The 18,290-nt window shown below is 44.5% G+C and overlaps 1 protein-coding gene across 5 annotated transcripts in view; it reads left to right on the forward strand.

The window, feature by feature from the left end:
- Positions 1 to 1,613: 1,613 nt before the first annotated feature.
- Positions 1,614 to 18,290, forward strand: part of SLC30A4 (solute carrier family 30 member 4) — a 32,021-nt gene continuing 15,344 nt past the window's right edge. The window contains exons 1-4 of one of the 5 annotated variants that reach the window (XM_080980483.1): positions 1,614 to 1,729; positions 3,379 to 3,923; positions 10,024 to 10,170; positions 16,655 to 16,808. In XM_080980483.1, coding sequence (XP_080836609.1) covers positions 3,542 to 3,923; positions 10,024 to 10,170; positions 16,655 to 16,808 — 683 coding nt within the window. In that variant the 5' untranslated portion in view covers positions 1,614 to 1,729; positions 3,379 to 3,541. The other 4 variants (XM_080980479.1, XM_080980481.1, XM_080980480.1 and 1 more) reach the window with 4 other exon arrangements.

The following is an 18,290-nucleotide window of genomic DNA, read 5'->3' on the forward strand; positions in this document are numbered from 1 at the left end:
TGTTCTTAACCTGAAGCACCACTTTAGCTCCTCCTGCTGCGCCGCCGGAGCACGTTTTCTGTTGTCATCATGAAGCAAAGTTCTTAACCTGAAGCACTATTTCTGGGTTAGCGGAGTCTGTAACCTGAAGCGTATGTAACCTGAAGTGTATGTAACCTGAGGTACCACTGTATTTATGTATGCTACAGGGGTCCCTTTACCTTTACTTTACTACTGTGGCCCATATCTTGTTAGTCCCCAAATGGAAAACTGAAATTGATGGCATGCACACATTTTGCAGTTTTAACGTACAGAACAGGCATGTCCAACAGTTGATCACGGGGGTGTACACACACACACACACACACACACACACACATGAAGGTCAACAACTTTGGTCAACCCTCCCCTAAAAAAAGCTCAACCAGTCCTGGCAATGACAATGGGTAGTGTTGTAAATAAAAATATGCCCTTTTCCCTTATGGGGTATCCAAGAGCCCATATAGAGTCCTTACATAGGTTCCCTATTGGTAGGAGAAAATAACAGAGGCCAACCAGAGAATATTGAGAAGCAAAGCAGCTAGTAAGCTTGATCTTTATTGATCTGTTGCAACAGGGTACTCCCCTCACACGCAGGAGAGGAAGAGGACCCCCAAAAATGCTGTGCAAGGGCTTATAAAGACTTTTGAAATTCCCATCCTCTAGATCAAGACCACCCCCAGAAACATTATGCATACATCACAGAAGGGGTGTAACCTAAGACCACCCCTCAGATACATCCCCCTACATCACAGAAATTTAAATATTGTTTTTCTCCTGTTGTTGTTTATCTCCTGTCTAGCAGGTTACTTGATTGGATTTCCTGGGGAGCCTGGCCATTCTTTTGTAGTGGTAAAATACTTATTTCCTGGGCCAGGTCACAGGCTCTCACCTTATTCAAACAGACATATCCTTGAGACAGGATTTGTGAGGAAAGAGACAATGGGGAGGCTTTTCCAGGATTTGGTCAGTTTAGGAATCAAAATGGTTCCAGATTGGTCTTCCTGTGTTGATCTATGTACGTGTGGTTATGAATGTTGCCATATATCTAAAACCATAAAATTCCTATCACAGTAGATCATAGCTGGTTTTTTAATACTGTGAGTAGATCGCAGTCTCTTGGGAGTTGGACGTGCCTGATATAGAATAAGAGAACAAGAACATATGTTTAGAGAAGACTAGAAAATGTTTACTGAATATATGTGTGAAAATTGTGCGCATTTAAAAACGCTGGTAGCATTAGGATAATTTCAAGTGTAAGTAAGTTTTGATGGATATAACAATAGATTACTGAATGGTTTAGTTCACGTAAAATATGCAGGGATGTATCACTAGTCTCTCAGCTTAACCTACCTCTTAGGGTTACTGTGAGGATGAAAAATTGGGGGAGATGAGCTTGTACAACTCTGGTAGGCTTACAGTAAACAAACAAACAAAAACAACAGAATGCAGACAGGAAAACAACAAAGCAACCTGCATGCGTGCATTTGCTTTAAGGCTTATTTATTGCGCAGGAGGGCATGCAACAACTCCCCTTCTATAACTGCCTACAATTCCCAGCCTGCCCCGCGCTCCGACTCCATGTGCACGCTTAACCCTTTCGAATCCTCGGCGCCGTTGCTGCAGCGGTTGAGATTCGGAGCTCAGATGGGTGTCAAGAGAATCCAGGCACGTGAAACGGCAGCTGGCTTTTCTTCGTCTCGGAAAGGCGGTGCGTTTGCGCGCGTGTGTGTGTATGTGCATTGCAACCCCCGCTTCCCCCCCTTTTTTCTCTTGCTGTAACTCCGTGATCCCCGGACCCGCATCGTGAGAACGCGTCTCGCCTTTCTGTAACCGATCAGCCAGCCTCCCAAAGAAAACAGCAAATAAAAAATGGTCGGGGACGAATTGCTGGGGGGCAAGGGGGGCACCTGGGCGCAGCACCCGGGACCCGGACGCTGGGACAGCGGCTTTCACATCCGCCATCGGGAAATCTAAAGCAAAAATTTGATTTTACAAAGGCCTCTCGGAAGCTGTGCGCCTCTGGACTGGCTGGTTTTTGGGTCCCCCCCCCCTGCTTTGGGAGGTGAATGGGGGGGATGGCGCGATCGGCGGAGAAACCTTCCCTTTCCAGGGGGAGGCGAAGCTGCTCGGATGAATATTCAGGCATGCATATTCTTCCCCAGAAGCCCACACCCTCTTTTTTTGCTAATCCCCTTGCAAGCTGGCTCTGCTCAGTTGGCTGCCGGTGGGGGAGAAGAGCGCAGGAATCTATTCTCTCCGACTCGAGGGACGTATCCTGAAGCGCTGGATCGCGCGCAAAGCGCAGGGCGTCTTCTCCGCGGGGGCAGGTAGACCGCGCGTCCCTACGCGCTGCTGTTAGGGACCCTGTTCCTGTGCAGACGTGCCGCGATGTCCCCGCTCCGCATCGGGATAGCGGCTGCGGTTTTCCCTGGCGGTAGGGAACATGCCGTTGTCCCCGAGGCACGCCAGCTGTGCCACTGCGCGCTATTGTTTTTGTTCCGCGCAGGGAGGCATAGGAATTGGGCTTCCCTCTGTCAGTTGCAGGGTCACCACTCTCTGCTTTTGTATTCAAGCTATGGGGGACCCCGGGGTGGGTGAGGGAGGGGGGAATAATCTTGTTGATTATGTTGCTTTGACTGTATACTTTATATTTGACTTTCTTCAGAAATGTCTCATTCTGGATTGTTTCATGGATATTTTAATAGGCTGTAATAGGCTTTGAGATTTTTCTTTAAAATACAAAATGGTATAGAAATGAAATTAATACAGTGTTACCTCGGGTTACATACGCTGCAGGTTACATACGCTTCAGGTTACAGACTCCGCTAACCCAGAAATATTACCTCAGGTTAAGAACTTTGCTTCAGGATGAGAACAGAAATTGTGCTCCGGCGGCAGCAGGAGGCCCCATTAGCTAAAGTGGTGCTTCAGGTTAAGAACAGTTTCAGGTTAAGTACGGACCTCCGGAACGAATTAAGTACTTAACCCGAGGTACCACTGTAATAATAATAATAAATAGGTCACCAGTGCTCCTCGAACCCTTTCCCCAGCTGCTTCTTACAAATATTTCCTTCCCTATAACATCCTGATCTGATGAGTCACAAGGTGCCACCAACACCCATGGCACTTTTTTTTTGCATAATTGTTAAAGGAAGCAGTTCCCTGCCTCAAGGCGCTTACAGTTAAAGGGATTAGACAAATGGGAGAGGCATGGGATGAGTATGACGAAACTGGGCTACACCTCCTTAGACTTTGTAACCCGTCAGGCCGGGCAGCTTATTGCAATCCTGGCACAATATCAACGGGCAGAAGTTTACCTCAGTTCCTAACCCGCCCTCTTCTTTTTCCATGCTGCAGTTTTGATCTCTTGGTGAACTCGGCGCATCTGGCTCCTCCCAGGTGAGAGATGACCCGGGTGAATAGCAAAATGAAGCCCTCTGGCCTGCGAGGGGAAGTTGCCTGAGGAGGAAAGGGCCGATTGGGCTGGCCTTTGGCTGCGGTGCCGGCTGGCAACCTTACTATGGCTCATTCCAGCATCTGGAACAGCCTCAAGTCTGTGCTGAGGAAGAACAATGACCCCTTGTTCCTGAACGACTGCAGTGCCTTTGACTTCTCGGACGAAGTTGGCGAGGAGGACTTCCCCAGGTTCAACAAGCTGCGGGTGGTGGTTTCAGAGGATGCGGCGGACGCTTCAGCCAACGGGGCCCACCTGGGCCCCCACTCCGACGACGAGTCCTTGCTGGACAGAGACATTGCTCTGCGGAACGCACAGACCGGACCCGGCGCAGAACCTTGTAACAATTGCAACAAGCAAAGGGAACTCTCGAAGCAGAAGAAGGTGAAGAGGCGGCTGGTTCTAGCAGCCGTCCTCTATCTCCTCTTTATGACAGGGGAGCTGATAGGTAAGAATGCCTTGATCTCTACTGAGAAGGAGATCTTTCAATTGCCTCGCTGTGCCTTCGGGGACAGTCTTTTAATTATTTACTCTTTGGGACCGTCGGGTGGCATATCTCATTATGAAGAGGCGGCAAGCTCAGAGGGCATCTTGAGTAAGTCAAATCAATGTGCAGGGGAAACAGGGTGGCATTGCCACCTTTGCAAATTACTGTAACATTCATCGATTCTCCGGAATAGTATGTCTCCATTTGCAAAGTGGAGATTTCGTCTTCCTGTTGGTGATGCTTTTCTGAAAGGGATAAAGGAAGTTTAGTGGTACAGTGGCACCTCGGGTTACAGACGCTTCAGGTTAGACTCTGCTAACCCAGAAATAGTGCCTCGGGTTAAGAACTTTGCTTCAGGATGAGAACAGAAATTGTGCAGCGGCAACAGCGGGAGGCCCCATTAGCTAAAGTGGTACCTCAGGTTAAGAACATTTTCAGGTTAAGAATGGACTCCAGAACGAATTAAGTTCTTAACCCGAGGTACCACTGTAGTAGTCGTAATAATAATAATAATAATAAAACCCTCTTTCTTTCTCTCTCTTTTTAACCTCCTCGAGAGGTTCAGAGGGTGGCAACACGAGAATGGGGCCTTCTCTGCAGTGGCTCCCTGTCTGTGGAATGCTCTCCCCAGCGAAGTTCGCCTGGCGCCTTCAGTATACACCTTTAGGTGCCAGGCAAAAACCTTCCTCTTTAACCAGGCCTTGGTTACATCCGATTTACATCCTATGCCCTTTTAAAATGTGGGGTTTTGGGGGGCGGGGAGTAATTAGGTTGCTGTTTTTATTTATATTAGGTATTTTGTGGTTTTATATCTTGATTTTATTCTGTGACCCTTGGGTATATGGCGGTATATAAATTCAATAAACAACAACAACAATAATAATGGGGCACTACGTAGCTCGGTTGGTAGTACGTGAGACTTCGAATTCCAGGGTCATGAAAGTTTCCTGCATTGCAGGGGTTAGACTGGATGATTCCTGGGGTCCCTTCCAATTGTACACTTCTATGATTCTGTGATCTGTTAGCTGTATGTCACATGCCCAGAAGTAACAGCCTTGAGGCTTTCTCTTGAACTGTGTGGAATTTACACTGAAACTGTTCCTCTGATGGAGACATTTCCGAAAAAGTTAGTTGCAGCTAAATTCTGTGAAAATCAATGGGCCTCAGCTTAGTCCCATTCCATTGTTTTAACTGGGATGATCATAATGTAACCGTTGTATTTGTTACATGCGTAGTTCAAGCTCTTTATCTGACATTCATCCTGTATAAAATCATGGGGTTATTCTGGACCATGTGCTTTTGTTTTTGTTTCAAAAGCACAATGTTTCCCCCACTAGCTACTTCTTATGTTGAACGTTCAACTCACCACATTTGGATTTATGCCAACTGTGAACATTATAAGTGTTTGTTTGTGTAATGCTTGCATAAATACATGTCAAGATTTAAAGCCCAGAATAAAATCACATGGTTAGGTTTTTTCATTTTGAAAAAACAAAGTCATCAAATCATCAAATTACCAGCCATAATCTAGCATACATAGGCATTCTTAAACCCCATTCATATCGACATCATTCAAAGTATGCACAACCATGAACTTTCACAGGTACAGATATTACAAAAGCCTTAAAGGTAAAGGTAAAAGGACCCCTGACCGTTTGGTCCACTCGCAAATGACTCTGGGGTTGCGGCGCTCATCTCGCTTTACTGGCCGAGGGAGCTGGCGTTCAGCTTCCAGGTCATGTGGCCAGCATGACTAAGCCGCTTCTGGCGAACCAGAGCAGCACACAGAAACACTGTTTACCTTCCCGCCAGAGTGGTACCTATTTATCTACTTGCACTCTGACGTGCTTTCGAACTGCTAGGTTGGCAGGAGCAGGGACTGAGCAACGGGAGCTCACCCCGTCGTGGGGATTTGAACCACCGACCTTCTGATCGGCAAGTCCTAGGCTCTGTGGTTTAACCCACAGCGCCACCCGCGTCCCACAAAAGCCTTAAGTAGCTGCAAATTATAATCCATAGAATTTGTTTGTAGAATTGTAGAGTTGGAAGGGACCGCAAGAGTCATCTAGTCCAACCCCTTGCAATGCAGGAATCTTTTTGCCCAGCGTGGGATTCGAACCCATGACCCGTGAGATTAAGAGTCTCATGCTGTACCAATTGAGCAATCCCTTAAATCGGTGTGATTACTTGGACGTATTCTTCCTGCTATAATTTGTATTCCTGGACTTCAGATTAATATCTCTTGGGTTAATTATTCTGATATTCTGAGTTCCCGCAGCTAGCAGCACCCTTTTTAGGTATCGGTAACTAAGCAATGAAACTTTTCAGATAAATTACCAAAAAACAAGAGGACTTATTTAAGCAATGTTTGGATTTTTTTAAAAAAAACCTTTGCCCTGCAGTCCAGCAACTGGATCTATTCTACTTTTCTCCACATGTTTCTAAAAGTCATGTGAAAAGTTTTGTTGCATAAAGTTCCCCGTATAAAGTTGCCATTTGGTCAATGACGGCAAATGAGGGTCGTTTCCAGTCAACCCAAACTTTGTCGATGTGGTTTTGAATATGGTTTCAAAGGCCTGTGTTGTGCTTTCAGCATGGGAAGTGTCTCCTGTTTAGATGTTCAGTGTCATAATAACTTGGCATATACTTGGTGTGGGCAAGTATGGTTAATAAAACTCTTGGGCTGGACGCTTGCAGCTTTCTTGGACTTACTGGAAATGCAGTTTTCCTGAGACGTAGCTCTTGCTCTTGAGGTGGTTTGTGGTACAGGAGTCTTTGTAAACTGCACCGTGGCAGAAATTAAGAGAGACTCCGCAGTCTGGAAACCCTCAGAGAGTCACGTTAACCAAAGCAAATGCAGTTGTTGTTTTTTTAAAAATAGTTTTTATTAAGTTTTTCTAATTTATTCCTTTAGAATAAAGGAATCAATTACTCCCCTTCTTCTCTTTCCGTGGTTCATTTTGCATACAATACATCCCTGCATATTTTACATGAACTAAACCATTCAGTAATCCATTGTTAGTAAAGGTAAAGGGACGTCTGACCGTTAGGTCCAGTCGCAGATGACTCTGGGGTTGCAGCACTCATCTCGCTTTACTGGCTGAGGGAGCCGGCGTACAGCTCCGGGTCATGTGTCCAGCATGACTAAGCCGCTTCTGGCGAACCAGAGCAGCGCACGGAAACGCCGTTTACCTTCCCGCCAGAGCGGTACCTATTTATCTACTTGCACTTTGACGTGCTTTTGAACTGCTAGGTTGGCAGGAGCAGGGACCAAGCAACAGGAGCTCACACCTTCGCGGGGATTCGAACCGCCGACCTTCTGATTGGCAAGCCCAAGAGGCTCTGTGGTTTAACTTCTTTACACTGCTGAATTTATCTTAATGCTACCAGCGTTTTTAAATGAACATAATTTTCCCCCAAATAATCAGTAAACATATATTCTTCTTGTTCTCTTATTCTGTATGTTAAATTTGCAAGCTGTGCATATTCCATCAGTTTAAGTTGCCATTCTTCTTTGGCTGGGACCTCACTCATTTTCCATTTTTGGGCTAGCAAAACACAGGCCGCAGTAGTAGCATGCATAAATAATATTTTGGGATACCTGGGTGCAGTGCCTGACTTCTCCATCTCCACAGGAAAAATGCCACCTGGCCTATTATTTCCTCCCACGCCGCACCAGTTTTCAGCTCTGAACCTCCTAAGCTGCTTGCACAAAGATATGTGATCAGCCAGCCATGAGATGGGCCTTTGTCCTTCATGGCTCATTGAAGCCGGCAATGAGACAGACATCAGGCTCATTATTGACCGGGATCTTAACATGGCCTTTTTGAAATCTCTTCTACAGAGGAGGCAATAAGGAGACTTCTTTTTTCTTACTCTCCTATGGTGATTGGGTTGCTGCGGACACACCTCACCCTGCTGCTTCCATCGGCAGAGAAGTGCCTCTGCCGCTGGCACTGTTTTTGGGCAACATCGTGCCCATTGGGGGCAAGATCTCACCCAAAATTGGCACTGATGGTGGCGGGGTGCACAGTAGTGGCAAAGCGGGCAGCGGCAGGAGCAGGGAGGTAGTGGTGGCAGCAGTGGCAGGGCGCTTCCTGGTGGAGGAAGGGAGGACAAGAAGAATAGTTTGTGAGCCAAGCACTTATTTAAAGATAAAGGTAAAGGGAACCCTGACATTAGGTCCAGTCGTGGCCGACTCTGGGGTTGCGGCGCTTATCTCGCTTTATTGGCCGAGGGAGCCGGTGTACAGCTTCCGGGTCATGTGGCCAGCATGACTAAGCCGCTTCTGGCGAACCAGAGCAGTGCATGGAAACACCGTTTACCTTCCCGCCAGAACGGTACGTATTTATCTACTTGTACTTTGACGTGCTTTCAAACTGCTAGGTTGGCAGGAGCAGGGACCGAGCAACGGGAGCTCACCCCGTCGCGGGGATTCGAACCGCTGACCTTCTGATCGGCAAGCCCTAGGCTCTGTGGTTTAACCCACAGCGCCACGCACATCCCAAGCACTTATTTAGAGCAGGGCTAAAGACCTAGAGGAGGAGGAACTTTATTTTAGGCTCTGTACCTCATTTTCATGGTACTATGCATATGCCCACATTCTTCCTCCACGCCCAGGTTCCGCCATCTAATCACAGGGGCAGGAGAGGCACATTAATCCCACACAATAGATTGGTACATGTGATTATTGTTGCTCCTGGAAAAAAGCCATGGAAAAGGTTTGTCTGTTTTTCAGTGTAGTTCCAAGGCTACTATGGTTGCGTCCCACCACTGCAAGTAGTGCTTCTTTTTTTGAAATAGTTTTTATTTGTTTTTAGAAGTATAACATCATAACAACACATCCATACACATCCACATTTACATATTTCTCCTTCTTGCTAAACCTTTTCTACTGCATCTTTTCCAGTAATCTGAGTTTTATATAACTCCACTGTCTCCATAGTACTTGCTCCATTACTAGTGTTGCTGCAATCCTGCTAATGTTTTCACCTGCTTACAGTGGTCTCCAAGTTAAATTATGAATTTCCCCCATTCTTTGTTAAAGTTTTGGTCTTCTTGGTTCCTGAGATTTTCCGGTCAACTTTGCCATTTTGGCATATTCCAATCGGGGCGGAGCAAGGTGGTGGTGGTGGGGTCATCACCAAGGGGGGTGACATTCGGCGCGCTGCCTGCCCGTGACTCCTGCCTAGCCTGAGCTGTGGGGGGAAGTGGGGTAGTTTCGCTGCCTAATAGAGTGGAACCTCGGTTTTCTAATGTAATCCATTCCGGAAGACCGTTCGACTTCTGAAAACCAAGGATCAATGGGCGGTCGGCAAAATCCATTGAAAAATGGAAAAACATGCAGTGGAAGCCGTTCGATTTCCAAAAACGCGTCCGAAAACGGAAGCAATTACTTCCGGGTTTTCAGTGTTCGGGTTCCAAATTCTTCGGCTTCCTAGATGCTTGAAAACCAAGGTTCCACTCTATTAACTTGTATGTGCTTGTTGCTACAGGTCCTATAAAACACACCCTAGCATATTTACACCAGGGCTATAAACCATGTTTCATATACAGTGGTACCTCAGGTTAAGTACTTAATTCGTTCCGGAGGTCCGTACTTAACCTGAAACTGTTCTTAACCTGAAGCACCACTTTAGCTAATGGGGCCTCCCGCTGCTGCTGCGCCGCCGGAGCACAATTTCTGTTCTCATCCTGAAGCAAAGTGCTTAACCTGAAGCACTATTTCTGGCTTAGCGGAGCCTGTAACCTGAAGCGTATGTAACCTGAATCGTATGTAACCCGAGGTACCACTGTATGTGCATTGTACGAGATGTTTTTTTCTGCTAAGGGCTTAATATGCTGTAATGGCCTGGAATTATTATGACCCCAGCGCAGCTGCATTTATTCATTTGTTGATATACATTTTAAATTGTAATGTGTGGATATGGCAAATGATGTGCTGTCGTGTGCTTGGCGGCTGCTCCCTTTTGAGGGTACACTTGGTTTTACTTCTTTCTAGCACAGACCCCTCAGTATTATAGACCTAACACAGATTTTCCTTTTAAATTTGCACGTCAAGGTGGATACGTTGCCAACAGTCTAGCGATCATGACGGATGCGCTTCATATGTTAACTGACCTCAGTGGCATTATTTTGACCTTGCTTGCTTTGTGGCTATCTGCAAAATCACCGACCAAAAAATTCACCTTCGGATTTCACCGCTTAGGTACGTAATCTTTTAAAAAAATTTTTTTTATTGTAGTCATTCTAATAGAGCTGTATGTACTAATATATCTAAGAGCTGTATCCCTAAACTGTGCGAGCTCATCTGGGGCTAATAGCCTTTGAGAGCTACAGTTAAACCTTGGTTCCCGAATGACTTAGTTGCCGAACAAATTGGCTCCCAAATGCTGCAAAACCGGAAGTAAGTGTTCCCATTTGCGAACATTTTTTTTTGGAAGCCAAATGTCCAACGCAGCTTCCATATGAGTGCAGGAAGCTTCTGCAGCCAATCGGAAGCCGCGCCTTTGTTTTGGAACGGTTTTGGGAGTCAAATGGACTCCTGGAACAGATTAAGTTTGAGAACCAAGGTACCACTGCATTTTTAAAAGTTGATTTATGAACTTAAAGTAGGCGGTATTGGTGGGGAGGAGGAATAGTAAAGCCCACTTTTACCTGTTCCTTTAGGCAGGAGACATTTTGGGTGTTCATGTATTCCGCCCTTCTTCTTTTTGCTTTCTTGTATATGTTCTAAACATACAGTGGTACCTCGCAAGACAAATGCCTCTCAAGACGAAAAACTCGCAAGACGAAAGAGTTTTTCGTTTTTTGAGTTGCTTCGCGAGACGAATTTCCCTATGGGCTTGCTTCGCAAGACGGAAACGTCCTGCAAGTTTGTTTCCTTTTTCTTAAAACCGTTAACAGTAATACAGGGTGCATTGCTTGAAGAGGTGCAGTTGCGACTTGACTTCGGGGAGCAACTCGTAGCACGCGGTGTGGTAGCCTTTTTTGAGGTTTTTGAAGATTTTTTTGAAAAAATTGAAACCGTGCTTCGCAAGACGAAAAAACTCGCAAGACGAAAAAACTCGCAGAACGAATTAATTTCGTCTTGCGAGGCACCACTGTATTGGGTGTTCATCTAGAAACGTTGTTTGCATCAGGACCCTGACAGGCTTATTGTAGTGTGAGGTTCCATAGGCAGAAGCTCCTTCATCATGCACAAAAAGGAGGGCAAGGTCAAGGCCTGTAGCTCAGTGGTTAGAGAATTTGCTTTGCATGCAGAAGGTCCCAGGTTCAGTCCTCAGCATCTCGAGGTAGGGGACGCGGGTAGCGCTATGGTTTAAATAACTGAGCCTCTTGGGCTTGCCGATCAGAAAGCCAGCGGTTCGAATCCCCGCAACGGAGTGAGCGCCCGTTGCTCTGGCCCCAGCTCCTGCCAACCTAGCAGTTTGAAAGCACACCAGTGCAAGTAGATAAACAGGTACCACTGCGGTAGGAAGGTAAATGGCACTTCCATGCGCTCTGGTTTCCATCACGGTGTCCCGTTGTGCCAATCGGTTTAGTCCTGCTGGCCACATGACCCGGAAAGCTGTCTGTAGACAAACGCCGGCTCCCTCGGCCTGAAAGTGAGATGAGCGCCACAACCTCATAGTCTCCTTTGACTGGATTCAGCCGTCTAGGGGTCCTTTACTTTTTACCTTTTTTACTAGGTAGGGCTGGGAGAGAACCCTGTCTGATATCCTGGAAAGCTGTTGCCAGTCAGTGTTGAAAATTCTGCACTCAGTGGATGAAGGGTCTGACTGATGTGGTTTAGGGCAGCTTCCCATGTTCTGAAGATATAAGGCAGCAATCCCATACTCGCTTCCCTGTAAGCACAGGTCTAAGGCATACCTTCTAAGACAGCTGCTGTGCTGCAGTGGTTAGAGCAGGGCTGGGGAACCTGTGGTCCATCAGCTGTTACTAGACTACAAGTCCCATCTTCCTTGACCTTCGGCCATGCTGACTCCCACATCATCTGGAGAGCCACAGGTTTTCCCCATTGCCAGGTCAGAGTGTCAGTCTTAGAACTGGATCGCATCCCCACCCAGCCATCAAGCCCACTGGGGGATCTTGGGCCAGTCTCACACAGCTCCTCCTTCTCCCCTCCCCCCATATATATAATTTTATTAGTTTTTTTTAACATATCATTTTCAACAGTAATTAAACATACTTTTACATCTTATGCAAATTTTTGACTTCCATCAATCCTGTCTGTAAATTTTCCAGTCTAATCTCTCAGTATGCATTTCTTATCTTCCCTATTACATTTCAAATTCATAACCAATATCTCTATCTTTTTCTACTTTGTAACACTCCGTATATTTCTCCTTACAAAACTTCTTGCGTAATTTGTTAATTACAGTTGCTCTTCAAATAATTCATATACTTCTTCCAATCTTCTGTAAATCTCTGGTCCCGCAGGTTTCGAATCCTTCCTGTCATTTTGTCCAATTCTGCATAGTCCATTAATTTCGTCTGCCATTCTTCTTTCGTCAGAATTTCTTCTTGTTTCCATTTCTGGGCTAACAATATTATTGCCGCGCACAGCTCCTCCTTGCAAGCTAAGAACATAAGAGCCCCGCCGTCAGAGACCAAAGGTCTGCCCAGTTTAGCATTCTGTTTCAGTGGCGTAGCATGGGTTGCCAGAACCTGGGGCCGTATGGAGGGTGGTGGGAGGGACATGAACAGAGTGTGCATGTGTGTTCAATTGCCTAATGGCGTCTGCGTCACCCAGCAGATCACAGCCACAAACATAAGAAAAGTAGAGCTGTTCCGTTGCATGGAGAGGTCACTTCCTGGTTTGCATGGAGAAGCCATTTTCAGATTTCCACCCGCTAACAAATCTGCGCACGGGGCCTCCTCATGCTACAACACTGTTCTGTTCACCCAGCGACCAATCAGATACCTGTGGGAAGCCCATAAGCATGTGTAGCTTTGTGCTTCTTGGTTAGGATGTCAGATTAGGACTTGAGAGACCAGGATTCAAATCCCCGCTTGGCCATGTAGCAAACCTTGGACCAGTCACTGCCTCTTAGTCTAGCCTACCAACAACAGGGTTGTTGCTGAGATTAGATGAGGAGGGGGAGAATCGTGTCTGCCACCACTTGGAAGAAAAAAAGTGGGATATAAATGTAACAAAGGAACAAGCAAATGATATAACGTTCTTAATAATAAATGCTGAATTAGGCCCATTGATTTCAGAGGAGCTGTGTATTGGATTGTGGTTAAGTTGATGGACGTGTCTTTAGAAACTATTACAGTTTATCTCCTAAAGCCAGGGCAGCACCCACCAAAAGTTTCCAAGAACATTTATCAACTCTTAGAAAGCAAAGTTGCGAAACAAAAAAGTGTGTTGCAATTAAAAAATGCACTGACTCAGCTCTGCTTCATGCCTGTGTTAGGTTAGTCTCTGATCAGATTATTTAATTCACTGTTCATGTGACTTCTACTTCTTCTTTAAAGCTATAATTAGATTTTTTTTCAGTCGTGCTTTTTGTTTTTAGTTCCAAATTGTAATGGGGGCCCCATGGGAGATGCACATAATGACCCTAAGCACTGGGGTGTATTTAAATGCCTTTGAAAACTACTCCTGGCCCCGGTGGGTTATATTTCAGTCATAAGGATACTCATGCCACAAAATTAAAAACTCTTGAAAGAAAAGGTTCGTTGCTGCCAAACTCCTTATCGCTTGAGACGGAGGAAGACTTGCTACCGTACAGTATAGTACAGTATGGCTTTATAATGAATTGATGGGCTGATACTGTAAGCCCAGTGTGCAGGAAAATGTCTCTGTCTAGGAATAAAAGCTTGGCAGGCTCAGTTATGAAATTTAACCCTCCTCCTAGATGGAGTAAAAGGAGACTTTGGAAATATTTTTTTCCTCACAGGGCCTGTTAATAGTTTCACTCTTCAATTTTTATGCTGCTTTTATGTTCTGTTTGCCTGTATTACATAATTTTATTTCTTTCTTTTTTCTATTTTTTGTTTTTTTGTTGTTGTTGTTTAGGCATTACAACAACTTTAGAAAAATAATTAAAACCAAATTGAAGACAAATTGCTTTGAGAACACTCAGGCATTATTATATGACAGCATCAGTTACTTTTATCCTAATAAATGTTTCTTTTCTTTTGTATTACATGGTTTTAACACACTGTCCTATGTATGATTACTCGGAAGTAACTCCCAGGTATTCAATAGGGCTTTTTCCTAGAAAAGCTACTTGGATTACGTACTGCCTTAATATTTGTTCATTTTTATTTATTTAAAAGAATTTCTAAACCTCTAAGTATTGAAAATGTATTTAAGTGGTGTACAGAAATGCAAACAGCAAAACACTATAACGAAATTAGAAATCAATAAAATACAGTATTGTTGTATTTTTGATGTATGCATGTCCTCTAAGTCACCCTGGTTGGTTTTTTTTAAGATAGTAGGAAAAATAGCTTATATTGGGCTCATAAGACTGGGAAGGGGACACGGGTGGCGCTGTGGGTTAAACCACAGAGCCTAGGACTTGCCGATAAGAAGGTCAGCGGTTCGAATCCCCGTGACGGGGTGAGCTCCCGTTGCTCGGTCCCTGCTCCTGCCAACCTAGCAGTTCGAAAGCACGTCAAAGTGCAAGTAGATAAATAGGTACCGCTCCGGCGGGAAGGTAAACGGCGTTTCCGTGCGCTGCTCTGGTTCGCCAGAAGCGGCTTAGTCATGCTGGCCACATGACCTGGAAACTGTACGCTGGCTCTCTCAGCCAATAAAGCGAGATGAGCGCCACAACCCCAGAGTTGGTCACAACTGGACCTAATGGTCAGGGGTCCCTTTACCTTAAGACTGGGAAGCAGCTGAAGGATTTTGAGTTCAGTTTCTCCTAATAAGATCACCTATTATTATTATTATTATTATTTTTTAAGAACCTGTGACAGCTTTGCAGAGTAGCTGTCTTGCAGCCAGCTAATCCATGGTGCAGTTTTTGCTAATTAAAGGAGCTTGTGATGTTGTACGGCATGGACTTTCCAAACTGAGGGTTCCAGGGAATCTTTCGATTCTTCAAAAGCTTAAATGGGATTTTTCCATAGCTTATCTGTTGGTTTCCCCCAGGCATATGGTCACAGCCATTGTAAGAAGATGCTGGAATAGTTGGAGTATCGGCCTGATCCAGCAGCCTCTTCTCACATTATTATTTTCTTTTGAAATAATTTTTATCTGATTTATCAAGTATAAAATTATAATAATACAACCATAGGTAAAGGTAAAGGGACCCCTGACCATTAGGTCCAGTCGTGGCCGACTCTGGGGTTGCGGCACTCATCTTGCTTTACTGGCCGAGGGAGCCAGAAGCATGACTAAGCCGCTTCTGGCAAACCAGAGCAGCGCACGGAAACGCCGTTTAACTTCCTGCCGGAGTGGTACCTATTTATCTACTTGCACTTTGATGTGCTTTCGAACTGCTAGGTTGGCAGGAGCAGGGAGCAACGGGAGCTCACCCCGTCACGGGGATTTGAACCGCCGACCTTCTGATCAGCAAGTCCTAGGCTCTGTGGTTTAACCCACAGCGCCACCCGTGTCCCTTATTTATTGACAATATAACCATACACATCCATATTTAAAGATTCCTCCAAATCTCTGGACTTCCCACCTTCCCCTCAATGGATCCTCTTGTCAGCCTTTTCAACTACATATTATTCAGTAGTCCATATTTTATGTCTCTCCATTATCTCCATAGTACAATTGTACCTTGGTTGTCGAACGCCTTGGTACTCATACGTTTTGGCTCCTGAACGATTGAAACCCAGAAGTGACTGTTCCGGTTTTCGAACTTTTTTTAGAAGCCAAACGTCCAACGTGGCTTCCGATTGGCTGCAGGAGTTTCCTGCAGCCAATCAGAAGCCGTGCTTTGGTTTCCGAACGGTTTGGAAGTTGAACGGACTTCCGGAATGGATTCCATTCGACTTCCAAGGGACTACTGTATTTGCTGCATTACAAGTATTTTTGCAATCCTGCTAATGTTTTCATCTGCTTACAGTGGTCTCCAAGATAAATTATTATTTTTTCCCACTCTTTGTGAAAGTTTTGGTCTTCTTGGTCCCTGAGCTTTCCAGTCAATTTTGCCAACAGATTAATTTGCCATTCTTCTCTGGTAGGGACTTTGTCTTCTTTCCATCTCTGGGCTAGTAATATCCATGCGGCTGTCATCACGTACATAAAAAGTCTTTTCTGTTCCTTTGGAATAAAAGGTAAAGGGACCCCTGACCATTAGGTCCAGTCGTGACCAACTCTGGGGTTGCAGCGCTCATCTCGCTTTATTGGCCGAGGGAGCCGGCGTACAGCTTCCAGGTCATGTGGCCAGCATGACTAAGCCGCTTCTGGCGAACCAGAGCAGCGCACGGAAACACCATTTACCTTCCCGCCGGAGCAGTACTTTTTTATCTACTTGTACTGCGTGCTTTTGAACTGCTAGGTTGGCAGGAGTCCTTTGGAATATCAGCTCCTAAAATTCCTAATAGAAAAGCCTTTGTTAAAAAAACATTGGAAATGTTTAAACTTACATTATTAACATTTACTTAACCCAGCCTGGATTCAGTGTAATTAAAAGTACCGTAGAAATGCTAAACGTTGCATGATGTTTGTGCGCAGATGCTCTTGTAACAGTGCTGCTGTTTTTCTTTCTCTTTCCCAGAGGTGTTGTCTGCCATGTTCAGCGTCTTGCTGATTTACATCCTCATGGTTTTCCTCTTGTACGAAGCTGTTCAAAGGACCATCCACATGGACTACGAAATCAATGGGGATATTATGCTAATTACAGCAGCCATTGGGGTAGCGGTCAACCTTATGTAAGTGTTCCTTTTCCTTCTGTTGAAAGTTAGCCGCCTTCTTAGCAAGGGACTCCTGTGAAGAAAGTCCCAGAACTGCTCCACCGTTTCTGTTTTTTATTATTTAAATTATTATTTATACTTTTCAAGTTTAAACATTTCACTAGTTTTACAATCGCTTTATCATTTCAAAATTTGACTTCCTTCCCCCTCTTTCTGCGGCTCCTTAATTTTTTTGCTTTTTAAAATATCTTCTGCATATCCAAATTCATTTAATTTGCTCCTTTGCCCACTGTTTCTTTATGCCAGTCTGTCACGTATCTCCTGTCAATCCTCTTCAATTGCCAAAAAGGGTACCAACTGGATCTCATTTGGCAGAAAGAGCCAGAAGTAAGGTTACCAGATTTTTTTCAGTGAATCCAACTTCAGTAGGAATGATAGGATTTTGTATGGGGACTGATTTGTAAATCCGGGGACTGTCCCCAGGAAACGAGGACGTCTGGTAACCTTAGCCAGAAGTCACTCCTTTCAGAAGAGAGGTTCAAAAAACCTCCGCTGCCCTCAATGTTCCCCTGCCACCATCAGGGTTTCAGAATGGACTTTCTATGAAGCTGACTCGCCTCACGACTATGGCGTAGTCAATAGGCTAGAATTAGTCCAGTTTGAGAATTTTAGGTGCCGAAATCCCAAGGGAACAGAAAGGTTTATCTATGTACGCAACCACGGCTACGCGATTGCTATTAGCTCAGAGATGGAAAGAATAAAATGTCTCTACCAGAGAAGAATGGCAGATCAAGTTGATGGACTATGTCGAAATGGCAACAGTGACCAGAAGAATCAGAAATCAGGAAGACCAAAATTTTAATAAGGAATGGGGAAAATTTATAATCTATCTTAAAAACCATTGTAAACAGTTAAAATTGTGAATGGGATTGGAATAACATGGTGAACTTTGGACATAATGGAGATGTAAAAGGGCAGGAGGGAAGTCCAGGAGATTCTGTGGAATCTTCTTTTTTTTTTTTTTTTTAAAGATATTTATTAAAGTTTCAATAAAAGATTAAACATAAAACATAAAAAAGAAATACACAATTCAAAAATACACAATACATAATCCAAAAAAGAGAAAAAAAAGAACAAAAAACAAAAGACAAAAAAGAAAAAAGAACAGTTAAAAACAATATCACCTTTTCATCTCCATATTTAAATTTACTTATTTTCTGGACCTCCTCTTACCTCCCTCTTTTGTATTCCAGTTCAAATTGTTTGTCCAGCAATTTCTTTCCCTCTTTTTTAATCCCAATCTTTAATCTTAATATAATATAACATTAAAATTTTACCTCTTAAAAGCCAAGTTTCCATTTCCTTAAATTTTTTTAATTCTAATCCTTAATCTTAATCTATCTATAACTTTAAATCCTGTACAGCTGGAAGCCACTTATTTTCAATCCAACATCACTCTAACATTCTTTAATTTTGCAATGTTTCTGCAGATAGTCTTTG

The sequence above is a fragment of the Podarcis pityusensis genome, assembly GCF_964106645.2.
Source record: "Podarcis pityusensis genome assembly, chromosome: 14".
NCBI lineage: Eukaryota > Metazoa > Chordata > Lepidosauria > Squamata > Lacertidae > Podarcis > Podarcis pityusensis.